Source organism: Oreochromis aureus, linkage group 12 (assembly GCF_013358895.1).
Source record: "Oreochromis aureus strain Israel breed Guangdong linkage group 12, ZZ_aureus, whole genome shotgun sequence".
Lineage (NCBI taxonomy): Eukaryota > Metazoa > Chordata > Actinopteri > Cichliformes > Cichlidae > Oreochromis > Oreochromis aureus.
In genome coordinates this window covers 36,688,959-36,704,132 of record NC_052953.1, presented here as the reverse complement: position 1 = coordinate 36,704,132, position 15,174 = coordinate 36,688,959, and the positions used below count along the sequence as shown (strand labels likewise).

General features: G+C 41.4%; 1 protein-coding gene across 2 annotated transcripts in view; it reads right to left on the bottom strand.

The window, feature by feature from the left end:
* Positions 1 to 217: 217 nt before the first annotated feature.
* The window catches only part of apba1a (amyloid beta (A4) precursor protein-binding, family A, member 1a), a 69,438-nt gene continuing 54,481 nt past the window's right edge, over positions 218 to 15,174 (bottom strand). For both annotated transcript variants that reach the window (XM_039620394.1, XM_039620395.1), the window contains one exon: positions 218 to 957. In XM_039620394.1, coding sequence (XP_039476328.1) covers positions 886 to 957 — 72 coding nt within the window. In that variant the 3' untranslated portion in view covers positions 218 to 885. The remainder of the gene's footprint in view (positions 958 to 15,174) is intronic.

Genomic DNA, 15,174 nt, shown 5'->3' with positions numbered 1-15,174 from the left:
CCAGTGATCAGTGGTTGTTGATCAATGGTCGTGACAATTTGCATATTGATGATCTAGGAACTGACATCCCAGCCCATTGTTCATTCAGTGGTGCTAGTTTCAGTCATTGCTGTTTATAAGATTGGGGAAACCTGCAATCAGCTGAGACTGAAGAAGTCACCTGGATGATGATGATGAAACGTTTCTCCCACTGAAAACTCTACGTCCAGACTTTTTGGGATTTCCTTACCTGGATGATTGAGCATGCATCAAGACAGACAACATCAAGTAATGTTTCATCTACTTCTGGAATAGCTTTCCCCAGCATGTTTGGGCCTAGTATGGGTCCATGCCAGGAAATCAACCAATTTAAATGAACTCGATTAATTGTGGCAAGAAGAGTGATCAAATATTCAGCTAGAATTACACCAGAAGTTTGTTGATGGCTACCAAAAGCATCTAGTGACCCACGATGTCATGAAAGTATTTAAACTTTTGCCCACAACTGTGGCTGGATGTGCTTTATGTGTAAGATTGGAAATAAGATTTTTACTGTGTAAAGCAAACATCATTCATCTTATTTAACAATGAGGAAACTGTTTTAGTTTCATGAACTAAACGGCAATACACGTTATTATATATTGTGTTTCAAAATATCAACAGTAAACCATAAAGATACTCTGCAGACTCTGGGGCACTACTAGGTACTGAAAATGCATCAGGTGTGAACATCTTTTTATTGTAATAATAAAAGCCTACATACACATGGATAATATGGGTTTTTGTGTTGCAGCTAGATGAGTTTGAGCAACAGAACAATCTTAACAACTCACTACAATTCATCAGCTATACAGGATGAGGTCTGGGCTGGGTTGAGGGAGTTGATTTGTGAGGTCAGTTTGTGGGTTAAATGTAAACAGGCTGCTCCTGGGCGGTCAGCAGGCGATACATAGCAGCAGGCATGGTCTTCATATGAATCTAAGGCAGACAGAACAGAACAAAGTAATCATCATGGAATTCTGATATAAAGGTTTTTATTTATATCATTACATATCTAATGGTATAATGGTATACACTACCATTAGATCTAATGATCTAATGGTAGTGTATATCTAAGGAAATTAATGGAAATTCGGGTAGGGAAGGGTGCCCAAGAATCAGAGATGCCTGAAGCCCTGAAACGATTGTCAAGAATAGTCAACACAAGAACCGTGCAGAAGTAATTAAAAAGGGGCTACATCCTGACATCAAGCCACTCGTGGACCACAAACAACATCAGACTAAGGAATGGTAAATGGACTGGTTCTTATATAGCACTTTTCTACTCTATCTGAGCACTCAAAGTGCTTTATACAACTAATTCATTCACCCAATTACTTCCCATTCACACGAGCACTTGTTCTAAACTGTTAAGTGCTTACTGTCTAACATTCATACACATTCACATTCCGGTGGATGCATCGGAGAGCAACATGGGGTTAATATCTTGCCCAAGGATATTTGGCATGCAGACTGGTGGAGCCTGGGATCGAACCTTCCAGTTAGCAGCTGACCTGCTCTACCACCTGAGCTACAGCCACCCTACAAGGACTGTTGTTCAATTGTCCAAAGTCCTCTTTTCAGATAAAATTAAATTTTGGATTTTAATTGGAAGTCAAGGTTGTAAAAAAGGCATATGAAAGTCCCACCCACAGTGTCCTAAAGCTACTGTCAAATGGCACTGTTGTTGACCGTGACCACATGGGGTCTTGGAGTAAAAAGGATAGGAGAAACACCTGACCCAACGATACAGACAAGCTGAAGGCTGCTATCAAAGCAACATGGACCTCATTAACACCTTATAAACCACCATAAGCTGATCAATATCAACACCTATGCCAGATTGCTGTTTATAGACTTCAGTTCAGCAATCAATACAATCCTCCCCTCACAACTCATCAGGAAACTGACAGACCTGGGCATCAGTTCCCTCATGTGTAAATGGTTACTGGACTACTGACCAACCGGCCCCAACATGTCCGGCTGGATAACCGCTGCTCATCTACAATCACAATGAACACCGGTGTACTACGAGGCTGTGTGATGAGCCCTTTCCTCTACTCCCTCTTCACCCACGACTGCAGACCTACCAATGGTTCCAACACCATCATTAAGTTTGCAGATGACACCACAGTGATTGACAACAATGAGGCCGCCTGCAGGGAGGAGGTGGATCGTCTGGCTGAGTGGTGCGACAAACAACCTGCTGCTCAACACCGAGAAGACCAAGGAGTTCATCGTGGACTACAGGAGGAATGCTGACCCACATCCACCCATCTACATTAAAGGGACGGCTGTGGAGCGTGTGAGCAGCTTCAAGTTCCTGGGAGTCCACATCTCTGAGGATCTCATCTGGACGACCAACTGCTCCAAGCTGGTCAAGAAGGCTCACCAGCGCCTCTTCTTCTTGAGGACTCTGAGGAAGAACCACCTGTCCTCGGACATCCTGGTGAACTTCTACCGTTGCACCATCGAGAGCATCCTGACCAACTGTATAACAGTCTGGTACGGGAGCTGCTCTGCCTCGGACCGGAAGGCGCGTTGCAGAGGTCATGAAAACTGGCCAGTGCATCACCGAGCACCACTTCCTGCCATAAAGGACATCTACAGGAAGCGGTGTCTGAAAAGGGCTGGGAAAATCATCAAAGACCCCAGTCACCCATCACATGGACTCTTCACCCTCCTGCCCTCTGGGAGGCGCTACAGGACCCTCCGGACTAAGACCACCAGGTACCGGAACAGCTTCTTCCCCACAGCTGTCAGACTCCTGAACTCTGCCTCCTGACATCTGACCCACGTTAAACTCATGGACTGAACATACACACACACACAACCACCTACACACACACAATGGACAAAAACAAACAAATGGCCAACTGTACCCTCATACACACAATAATAACATGGACTGAACCAACTGTACCCTCATACACACAATAATAACATGAACTGAACCAACTGTACCCTCATACACACAATAATAACATGAACTGAACCAACTGTACCCTCATACACACAATAATAACATGGACTGAACCAACTGTACCCTCATACACACAATAATAACATGAACTGAACCAACTGTACCCTCATACACACAATAATAACATGAACTGAACCAACTGTACCCTCATACACACAATAATAACATGGACTGAACCAACTGTACCCTCATACACACAATAATAACATGAACTGAACCAACTGTACCCTCATACACACAATAATAACATGGACTGAACCAACTGTACCCTCATACACACAATAATAACATGGACTGAACCAACTGTACCCTCATACACACAATAATAACATGGACTGAACCAACTGTACCCTCATACACACAATAATAACATGGACTGAACCAACTGTACCCTCATACACACAAAAACATGGACTGAACCACCACTCACAACCACTAGCACTTTATATAGCCTCTGTAGGAATTATCCACATATTTCACTTATCTTAACTGCACTACTGTAAATGCTGTATAGACAATCATTCTGTACAATACGATAATTATAATTCTACAACTGTTTACAACAGTTTATAACTTGCATAGTTCATATTCCTGTATAGCTTTTTTTTATTTCATATTTCTGTATATTTTCATATTTATATCCTGTTCATAGCCTGTACATACTTATAGTTATAGCATATTCATAACATACCTTCATACCGTGTACATTGTAACATACCCATAATAGACACATATTTTGTACCCTCATACCTATAACAGACCCATTTCTGTAATATATCTATATTATTGCTAAAGCACTTCTGGATGGATGCAAACTGCATTTCGTTGCCTTGTACTTGTGACATGTGCAATGACAATAAAGTTGAATTCTATTCTATTCTATTCTATTCTATTCTATTCTATTCTATTCTATTCTATTCTATTCTAATGCATCACTCTGTAGCGTTCACTTACATCTCTAACTAAAAACAGACCTGCAATAGAACCGTATTTAGGAGCAGCATTATGGGCTCAAATTGCTTTCATAAATATTTTGTACTTTTAAATCAAATGCGTAGTTGTGAACTAAGTTTTGTAACCTTGAAAACCAGAATATCTGAACTTTTGATGTTTGTGCATTGATTGATGAGAATTTGTATATATTTACACAAGTTACAATTTTTTTTTGTTAAGGTCTGGTTACAGATACAAAGCAAAAAAAAGAACAGCTGTGTCCAAAAACCTAGGCCGCATCCATTGGAGGACCCGGCCTTTGCGGTCTATGTGGGCCGGGTCCTTCGAAGGCTGGAAGTGTGAGACTGTGAAATTGGACAGTCTAGCCTTCTGATTAGCGTCACCGCTGTCTCGGTGGAGTTTAATAAACTCAGCAGTCTGCTCCTTGCTATCTAAAATATAACAGGACACCAGAGTATATTCTCGAGCATCTCACACTTCTGATAATCAGTTTTCTGTTTGACTTTTATTCAGCTGTGTGAAAACCAGTGAGAAGGGATATTTTACTGTTATTTTATCATTACATCAGAATCATATAATAAGCATTGCATTAAAGCATTTATTGAAGCTATTGACATTACATTAACGTTTGTATTACAGTGATTGTTATAACCTCATGTTAATCTTCTATTTACAGGTGTTGGTATAATCATATAATCTTTCATTGCAGGTGTAACCATGATCATATTGCCGCTTGGTGCTTATTATGGAGTTGTGCTCACGTCAGTAAGGGTTAAAAGCTACAGTCAGCGGGATGTCTGGCTGATCTATTGAGGAAGTGACGAGGCGTAGAAGGCCGCACATGCTTACAAAACACATATATCATGTTATTTATCATTATCCTTTATTCATTTATATTCTTTTTATTAAGCTTTGAGTAGTGGCATTTGATTAGAACATTTATTCAACAGATTACATGTATGGTTTCAGTTAGGTTATTGCACACATGCTGAGTTGGCCTCTGTCCTTATAGACAGAGTGAAGGCTGAGGTCGAGGCACACACGCACACATACAAGCAGCAGTTAAACTCATGTAGAGGGGGGAGTTCAAACATTTAAATAATAGTTTGCAAGGCCTTGTAGCTGTTTGATTATGCTTGCAGGAGAGACTGTTTGTTCCAGGGGATAAGCAGAGTTAGAAGATTACTGGGAAGGATCTGGCCTCGGGAAGAAGAAGATGTTCTTTTAATGTGTTAAAAGTTGTCAACACTGATTGTATTGTACCTACTTTATGCATGAGGGGGCGTTCTAATACCCTGATGTTCATAAAAACTATTGTTGTGTGGTTTTCAGAGAGAGATCTGGTGCTGTCTGCGTACAGTGTCCCATCTCCAAAGTGAATAAGGAAAAGGAAAACAGTGAAAGTGAGTTAGAGTCTCACGTAGAAGTTAGGGGATTGGTTATTTTGTGGGTTAGAGTCCCCATTGGTCATAAGGTCGGACCTGCGTCAGACATACACTTGTCCTGAGGTGTTGACTGTTGTTTATATATTGTTGTTTATGTATTATAAATTCTTTAAGAACGGCAGCGGGGCTGCTAAGAAGCGCAAAGCCCGGAGGTTGTGCTCCCTCTTTGGTTCGGACGCGGACCATCGACCTATCGGCGAATAGGGATAACACAGTTGGCTTGACTGCAGATTACAGGGCAGCCTGGAACAAGCTAAGAGTTTGACGCTCTTTGTTTGCGCTTTTTTGGTCGACAGAAACCCAGTTACGGGCGTGAAACGTGAAACTTAAAACTGCGAGAAAGCCTTGGCTGTGGAATGCCAAAAACAGAGCTTCAAGCAAAGTTTGGGTTGGTTAACGCTTTTAAATTCGGTTAGGGCACTAGAAATCGGGCCACCGTCGGGGACGGATACTGGATTAAATTGGTCGCAAAAAACTCGGGGAGTTTATCGGTTGGACCGTTAATTTAAATTTGTCGAAATTGTGTAGGCGTGAATAGGCCTGATAATCTCTGCAGTTGTAAATAAAAGACGTCTTTGTAATATAAAATAAGAGAGTTTGGTGTGGAAGGAGGCTCTGTGTGACAACAGCGTGCTGCAGCACTGCGAGCTATTTTTAGACTGTGTGTGAACATGCAAATGAGGTGGCTGCTGTGAAGCGCACAGAGGGCTTGTACTTCCTGTTTAGCATATTACTGAGTTTTATAATCATGATTTGCAAATATTGTTAAAAGCCTGTAAATAAGATGCTGATTTTGCTCACCATATTAGTAAAAATGAGTTTTGATTTATTGTTGTGAATATATGATTAATGGCTGTGGTTGGCATATTTCTCTTGTGATGCAAAGCTGGATGTTTTAGAGTTTGAAAATGCTTTTTTATTTGAAATTGATAAAATCATAAAATGATTTGGTTCATTTTTGTGGTGTGAAGCATGATTTTATAAGATCTTTAAGTGGTTCTTCCTTCAGTTCAATAATATAAGCACTTACATTTAATTTACTTTACTCTTTGGTTCTATCATTATTTAGGGGGTGATAAATGATTAAATACAGTGAATTTTCTTGAGGGTGTGTGTGTTTCTAGGGATAATGACTACTGGTTTTATACATTTATATTGAGGAGCGGATGATTGTGGCTGAGTGTGTGCGTAGATAATGTGAAGACTGCTTTGCAGCCGCTGGGTGTGAGTAGCTGTGTGTGTATGACCGGAACTCTGCATGCCCATAAAAGGCAACTGCCTGACTGTGTGAAGTGTGGACCCAGCGAGAGAGAGAGTGAAATCTAGGCAGATGGAGCGAATGGACGTCTTAAGAAAAGAAATACTAATTGTATGTTTTAGTGTGTTAATACAGGTGGCTACGGACCTGGACCAACCGCCCACCACAAGCACAGCGCCCAGAACAAAATTATAGTAATGGGAACCACACCCAGCAAGAATCAGCAGCTGTGGAACTGACAGCAGTGAGGAGAGAATTAGAGGAGAAGTTAAGAGAAGCTGTAACACATAAAATTGGGGCCAACGGACTTGTGGAGGTTGGGAATGCGTCTGGAGCATCACAACAAAAGGTGAAACAAAAACACACACAAGCAGAGAAATGTGAGAGAAAGGCTCCTTTTAAGGTAATGCCTTGTTTGAGAAAAAAGTAAAAAGTAAACCGCCTACAAATGCACACACACGCAATGAAGAAACAGCTTACACTCATGAACATGTGAAGATTTTCCAGCAAGGTTAAAGCAGCGAAACTTAACATACACCTGTTGTTGAATGATGAAGTTTATCCATTACTAACAAATAAAGTTTCTGGGTTGCAGGACAACAACTTAACTTCAAAAAGAAAGAGGCTGGTATGACCAACCAGTGATGAAACAACAAATTTAGTGGTTAAGAGTCAAATTGTGAGATGTTTTCTGCTGATTGAATAATAGAAATGATTACTGAAGGAAGGAAATTGCTTTTTGTGCTTTTAAACATGATCTTAAGAATTTTAACATGTACCTGTGTTGTCCTGTCAACTTGGTGGGTTATGAGTTGATTATATGGTGACAAAAAACAAAAAAGGGGGAGAGAAGGCTGACACAGGGCCTGGCCCGGTGTTTCTCCCCTCTCTGAATCACACAGCCAAAACAACATCATTTCCCTGTTCGTCGGTTTTTGTTTTTGTTTTTTCTCTTTATGTTTAATTACAGGCTGCTTTGCCAGCCCGGAAAGCCGAGGCTGACCTGGACTCCTGCTCTCCCCTCTACCATCTTTGACGTGACCCTGATCAAATGCTGCAGCAGCTGGACCCACAACAACAACAACCTGAAAATGTCAACAGTGCTGCAGGAAAGCGATCTCATGCAGCAGAGACGGAGAGCGTTAAATCCAAGGCTCGTTTCACTACACGGGGGAGATTTCCAGACAGCTTCAGCTGACGGAGCTGTGACGAGACGCCCATTAAGCCCGGATGAAAAGTGAGGCCGAGCAACAGAATGCTGACCTTAACAACTCTGCATTAAAACTGTGCAGGACAGTGACGGACCAACACGGATTATCGGGCAGCAAAAAGGGCGTGCCAGAGACAGGAGGAGCAACTGAGGTCAGGAGGCACCTCAGAATGGACAGAAGCACAAGAAGAAAAATAAGCTGAAGGCACAGGTGTCGGGGCTCGGCCAGGAGCTAACTTCTGAGAAGAGCCGGACAGCAGAGCTGCAGAAGGCCTTAGAGCAAAGCAAGGAAAACATCAATAAGCTTCAATATGACATGTACGGAAAAGACTCTGAGGTTTCTGCCCTCAGTAAGAGCTCAAGGCATCAGAGCAGAAACTGAGCAGGGCTCAGGAGGAGCTGGACAAGGAGAAGATGAAGGTTTCACCTGCGATGAACATGGACACTGGAGAAAAGGACTGCTTGATTTGGGGCCAGAACCAGGACAGACTGAACTTTGAACAGCAGCAGGGGTGGCAAACAGACTGAGATGGAGGAGGGCAGGACCCCAGGGCACGCTTCAGGCTGTGGTTTACCCAGAACACCAGAACAGGAAAGTGATGAACACAAACACACACAAACACACACATCTACGTACATACACTGACTCAGAATGAAGAGAAATACACACATGAACACATATGCATTCGTTGATTGAGTGAGAAATGACGCACACACAAATCGAAATGCTGATTCACTGAGAAGTGATACGCACACATACACACACACACACTGATGCAATGAAGAATGCTTTGCTAACAAATGCTTATGCTGATATGCAAAATCCTGCACGCAAACATCCAAATATACAGAATTTGTTATAAGAAGCCATTGATTACTTAAAATGTGTTTTATTATTGGTTAAATGTGTTTTTTGTCACCCAGAGGTCATTTATGTAGATTTAAGGGACAAGGTCTAAAACAGTTTGGTTATGAAAACAATGTCTGTGCGTGATGTCTGTTTATGGCTCAAGGCCTTGAATGAATTGTTTACTGTGCTTGACACAGCCTGATGAGGAGCAGTGGTACAGAGTGAAAATGATGATTTAACAGTGTGAATTTATTTCGGAGCGCCGCATTTTCTGTGATTGAGATTTAATTCAAGGAGGAACAAAAGGTGTTACCGTACCTGAGGTTCTCATTTCTATACAATATTGTCCCGGGAGGGAGGAAAACTTTCTGATGAAGTTTCGGTTGATTTTTGGGTTTTGCTTAGCACTAGGTTGATTTTATCAGTGAGGTTTGGGTTGTTTTCTTTCTCTAAGAGAGAGGGATGGTTTTATGCTTGAACATGTCTGCAACGGGCCCTAGTATGTGTTGTTTTATTAGTATTTTGTTGATTACGTTTGTTTTTGCTTTTGTTACAGTGCACTGAGATAAGAAAATCGGAGAGGTGTGATCCACCGGTGGTGATATTTTGATATTTTGTGAGTTCATGATTTAACAATCAGCTCTTTAAACTAGGCCTGAAAAATTTAAATTTAAAGTGCTATGAAATATTCTTACTGGAAACAGTTCCAAAGTGTGCTTCTCCATGATTATAATGGGCTCTGGAGAAATTCACTTATATGGGACACTGATTACATCATATAGTTCTAAGTCTAAAAGGATTGCAGCGAGTCAATCCAGTCCAAAAAACAAGGAATTGTTTCCTTTAAAATGATGACGTCATCTTACTGGTGATGGATACTCGAATAGGTGAGACTCCATTATCAGCAACATCTGGTATGAATGTGTGTGAAGGTATGCATGTGACTGGACTGTGATGGACTGACGACTAAACGTTTTGACTGACTCGATACTGAGACAAAATGACACAGACTTTAGGATTAGTAAATGTGGAGCAACAATTCACCCTGCCTGCAACAGAGGGGTGGATACTTTGTCTTGTTTTGTTTTTGCAGGAGCAGGAGGATAAGAGAGAGCTGAGGGGGAGAATGTAGCTTCACATGAGAGTGTGGAACTGCAAACTTAACCCTTTGGTTGCTAATTTTGAGTTACTGATGTTTGCATTAAGAAAATTGTGTTTTATTAGCTGTGTTTCGATTAAAGGCATTACATTATATCCACCTTAAAAATCTTGGGGAATGTCAAAGGCTACAGTGAAGGAAAGGTTTGATTTTACTAATGACTGAACATGTAATTATTAACCATAGCAGGCCACTGTAAAAAGTCAATTAACTTTTATAGAGAAAAAGCCAAAACTTTAATTATATGTATGAATAACAGGGAAATGGAAAACTTCACATTCAGAATGGAGATATGGAATAACAAACACTGGTCCATGTGATTTGGGTTCACCCATGAAATAGTCAGAATTTTAAAAAGTAGAATATAACCGACGGGGGCATGTGATAGGATGTGGTCCTGCATAAGAACAAGAGCAAGCTAGAGAAAGAGAAAACTATTGTGTTTAGTTTTGATGAATTCGAATTAAAATGTACCATTACACTCAGAGGATCAATATGAAATCAAAATATATGCAAATTCTGTATGAAGTACATGACTGGTGACTGTTCTGTCCTGAGCTTTTGTTTCCTATAGCGCCTACTTGACCACACCAACAGCTTTTCGCCACCAAAGGAGGGAAATTGCGAATATTTGAGGGAGAAATATTATGAAAGGTGAGAAAGGTAAGCCCCGATGGGGGTGATAAAACCATAGATTTGAATTGAATTCTTATAATTTGACACCAAACATAAAATTTCTCAAAAACTGTGTTGTTGTTGTAAATTTAGTTTGTATTGCATCTGATATGTGCTAACATAGAAGTCATTATACATGGGGTCCACTCGTTAAAGGGGGACAGAGGGCTTTAGGACTAGGAAGAAGCAATGGACCTCGCTAAACTGGATTATGAGGTGTAGGTGATCTCTTTTTAAAAAAAAATAAGAGATCAAAGGGGGAATTGTAAGATTATTATATCATTTTATGCCACGTTATACCCCTAATTAGAGATTGTGAAACTATTATGTAGTTTTAGTTTGCATTATTCTTATGAATTAGAAGAAGGTGATAACTATTACATTTGTTAAACTGATTTGTATCACATTGGACTGCTGATTTATTGTGAATGAATGTGGGGCTCAGTGATGAATCTGGTGAGCGGGATTCATGGCTGAATCAAGACATAGATTCCCCTGCTGTGGTCAGTGAGGGATAAAAGGGGGAAATAAAATTTTAAAAAGATGTTTTTATATGTGAAGTTCATGTTAATACAGGTTTTGTTTCTAGGTAATTCTGCGGACACAAGCTCTGGGCGGAGCCCGGAATTTAACAGATTTGACGTAATAACTAAATTGATTCCATTCCCTAGCACAGGATGACAAGGCTGGAGCAACAATACTGGAGAGGAGAATTTTTGATGCTTTCTGCGATATGATGTCACTAACCTTTTCTTTTAATTTTCCAGCTCGGATGAATTGACACAAGGGAGTGTGTCAAAAGGGGGGGAAGTTGAGTTTTAACATCAAGCAATGTTTTTATGAACATTTTTATGTCTTTACTTGTGTGTTTAATAATGCAGGTATGGTTAATTTGTTTTTGCTGTCTTTGATTAAAATGAGTGGTTAATAATTTTCATACACACATTGCAAATGTGCTCTTGATGAGTTGGCGCTCGGTCTTTTGAAGGTCATAAGCTTCATTCGGCGTGATGTCTGGACTGATAGATTGTAGGTATTGGCTTTGAGTGCAGAGGGCTAAATGCAAACACGCTTACACACACATAGATTATGGTTAGAATAGGTCGCTGGGTCAGAGAGCCCTGAACATGATATTCTAAACCAAATTTGCAGTACTGGAAGAACAATGAACAATAAAAATTAGATTGTGAAGATTAGGCAGGAGGTGCTTTGGTTTTCGGTCTCTTACAGAGAAAGGAACGGACACCGGACGACGGGTCTGACGAGTGTAAGGAGGCATCACCAGAGGAAAAGGGGGTGTGGAGAAACAAAGGAGCCTGGCAGGATGGAGACTTGTGGCGGGGGCCAGACGGGCGTCCCATGTTAACAGCCAAAATGGCGAGCTGCTAACTGGGAGACAGTTTCCGGCACCTTGGACTACTGGAACGAGGTAAAAGCGCTTGTGTCCAGTTTCACCAAACGGGTGGCTTGCGAAAGGCCCAAGGGGAAGGAGAGGTCCCGGACGCAAAGGCGGTGTGGCTGAAAGTCATTAAGCGCAAGTGGAAGGAACCCCGCTGGACGGATCGATATAAAGTAACGGCCCGGACAGCTATAGCGGTCCAACTGAAAGGGAAAGGCGACACCTGGTACCACTGGTCGCAGTGCGCAGCGGCACACGAGAGCTTGGTGGGGGAAAATCCACCTCCACCCATCACAGGTGAAAATCAGAGGCAGAATAAATCCTCTCACCTGTGCAACGGGCCGACCGGTAGTCTACCCGGAAGGCCGAAGAAAGAAGAGCAGCCGAGGAGGAAATCGCTGCGCCTGCAAAAAGGAGCGGTGCCAAAGTGAACATCTGAGAAAGAGGCTCTAGCAAAAGAGCTTTGAACTTTTATGATTTTTACTTTATCACTTTTATTGTCTTTACTTTTTCATTAGAACACAATGCCATCACAGCGATCAGAAACCCGTGATGGGACACGAATTATCAAGATATTACTTAGTATCATATGTTTGATGTCGGTTATGCTATTAATCACAGTTGTATGTTTTTTGGTTTATTTGTTGCAGACCGGCTCACACAAACTGTCTGACCACGGAGGTCATGCCAGTCCAGCACCATCCGAAACACCACTTAGTGGAATCGAACCGTGGGCGAGAACAAAACGCGAGGTCTCAGAGACGCCATGGAGGGGTTAGCGGAGCAGAACACGGCTCCAGATGGGTCAGTAACTCGAGTTCGGGAGGCCCTGAAGAGTCTGTCTACAACCATGCATGAACACTCGGGGATTGATAATCCGCTGGGGGGCTGGCTGACCTCGGTGTTCGGACGGTGGAAAGGGTTTGTGATCTCGGTCATGCTTTCCTTCTCTGTTCTGGTGGGTATTTTGGTCACATGTGGTTGTTGTCTCATTCCTTGTGCCAGAGGTTTGCTGGAAAAGGTAATTATGAGGGCGGTGGACCCAGGAGTGATCACTCCGATGTCCATGATGCCGGTGATGGACACGGAAGTGGCTGTGTAGGTCGAGGGTGTGACACGGCAATAACTGTGGTGACCTCTGGATGTTATCCAGAGGTCAATAGAGGGAATGAGAAGAGATAATTTACTGTTATTTTATCATTACATTAGAATCATATAATAAGCATTGCATTAAAGCATTTATTGAAGCTATTGACATTACATTAACGTTTGTATTACAGTGATTGTTATAACCTCATGTTAATCTTCTATTTACAGGTGTTGGTATAATCATATAATCTTTCATTGCAGGTGTAACCATGATCATATTGCCGCTTGGTGCTTATTATGGAGTTGTGCTCACGTCAGTAAGGGTTAAAAGCTACAGTCAGCGGGATGTCTGGCTGATCTATTGAGGGAAGTGACGTAGAGCGTAGAAGGCCGCACATGCTTACAAAACACATATATCATGTTATTCATCATTATCCTTTATTCAATTATATTCTTTTTATTAAGCTTTGAGTAGTGGCATTTGATTAGAACATTTATTCAACATATTACATGTATGGTTTCAGTTAGGTTATTGCACACATGCTGAGTTGGCCTCTGTCCTTATAGACAGAGTGAAGGCTGAGGTCGAGGCACACACGCACACATACAAGCAGCAGTTAAACTCATGTAGAGGGGGGAGTTCAAACATTTAAATAATAGTTTGCAAGGCCTTGTAGCTGTTTGATTATGCTTGCAGGAGAGACTGTTTGTTCCAGGGGATAAGCAGAGTAAGAAGATTACTGGGAAGGATCTGGCCTCGGGAAGAAGAAGATGTTCTTTTAATGTGTTAAAAGTTGTCAACACTGATTGTATTGTACCTACTTTACGTATGAGGGGGCGTTCTAATACCGTGATTTTCATAAAAACTATTGTTGTGTGGTTTTCAGAGAGAGATCTGGTGCTGTCTGCGTACAGTGTCCCATCTCCCACACGTGTGCATTAAAATCATCGTTTGACTTGACCCGGCCGGACCAGTGTTGTTATTTTGATTTTCCTCCTGTATCCATCCCCAATATTTTGAACTCGTGACACCAGTTTTACTTAGGAACAAATAAAACACAAAAAAAGCCAAACAATAACATTAGTAAGTTATCTAAGTGACTTATATATCATGTTTAACCTGAGTAGCAAAAGACCACGAGGGGTTTGAAAACGATGTGCTGAGAGTTCGCTGCTTTCGCTGGCTCTAGTGACCCTTGACTTCACGGTCAGCTATCGAGCTGGTGGGTAACAACGTCTCCGAAAACGCTGCAGGACTTTGGAAAATATGTAATGTCTTGATAAACCGAGCAGATATTTGAAGTTTACACAGCTACATTCTCAAAATATGTTTAAAGTTTAATAAGAGCAATATTAAAACTAAGGAGCTGCCGCCATTGTTGGAATCCTGAATCCTGCAACACGTTCTCACTCCAAAAGCGTAATATTTTATGCTAGGTGACAAATCCATATTACGCTTCCAGGCACCCAACACATCCCCAAATGACGAGATCGGAAAAATGAGGAAACATGAGAACCATTTGGAATCTACACATGTTCGTTCATTTTACTTAAATCACTTTGGAAAACACTATTTTAAGTCATTAAAGTGCTTGTTAAGGTTACGGATAAGGTTAGGGTTAGGGCTGGAATGTTAAGGGTCAATTTGACCCATTCCAGTTTTTGTGTTGACCAAAGTACTGGTCATCTTTTCTTTTTCTTCATGAAAGTTTATGACTTTTCCTTATCTGGGGTCATGAACTGGTGTGTAAAACATGGGTCCTGGAATGTCTTTGCAGTGTTTGTATACGAAGATGATGTTGTGGGTCATTTTGACCCGCACACTTTTATGCAGATTTATCAGATCCAAAACAAACGTTTCTCTTTGATGTACTTTGTTTTGATTGCCTCTGAATATACATTAAGACCCAGGTGTGTATGCAAGAAACTTTCTCTCCCCTGTTCTTGTCACTGTTCTCATGTCATTTCAACACACCAAAAATGAGCTCCTGAAGGTTGACGACTGAAGAACCTTTATCACTGCTTTTGAACTGGGATAGTGATGAAGAAGAAGGTGTGTCAGAGACAGAGAATTTTTCAGAGACCAAGGACAATGTTATTGATGATCCAGACTGCCAATTTTCCAACGAAGAGG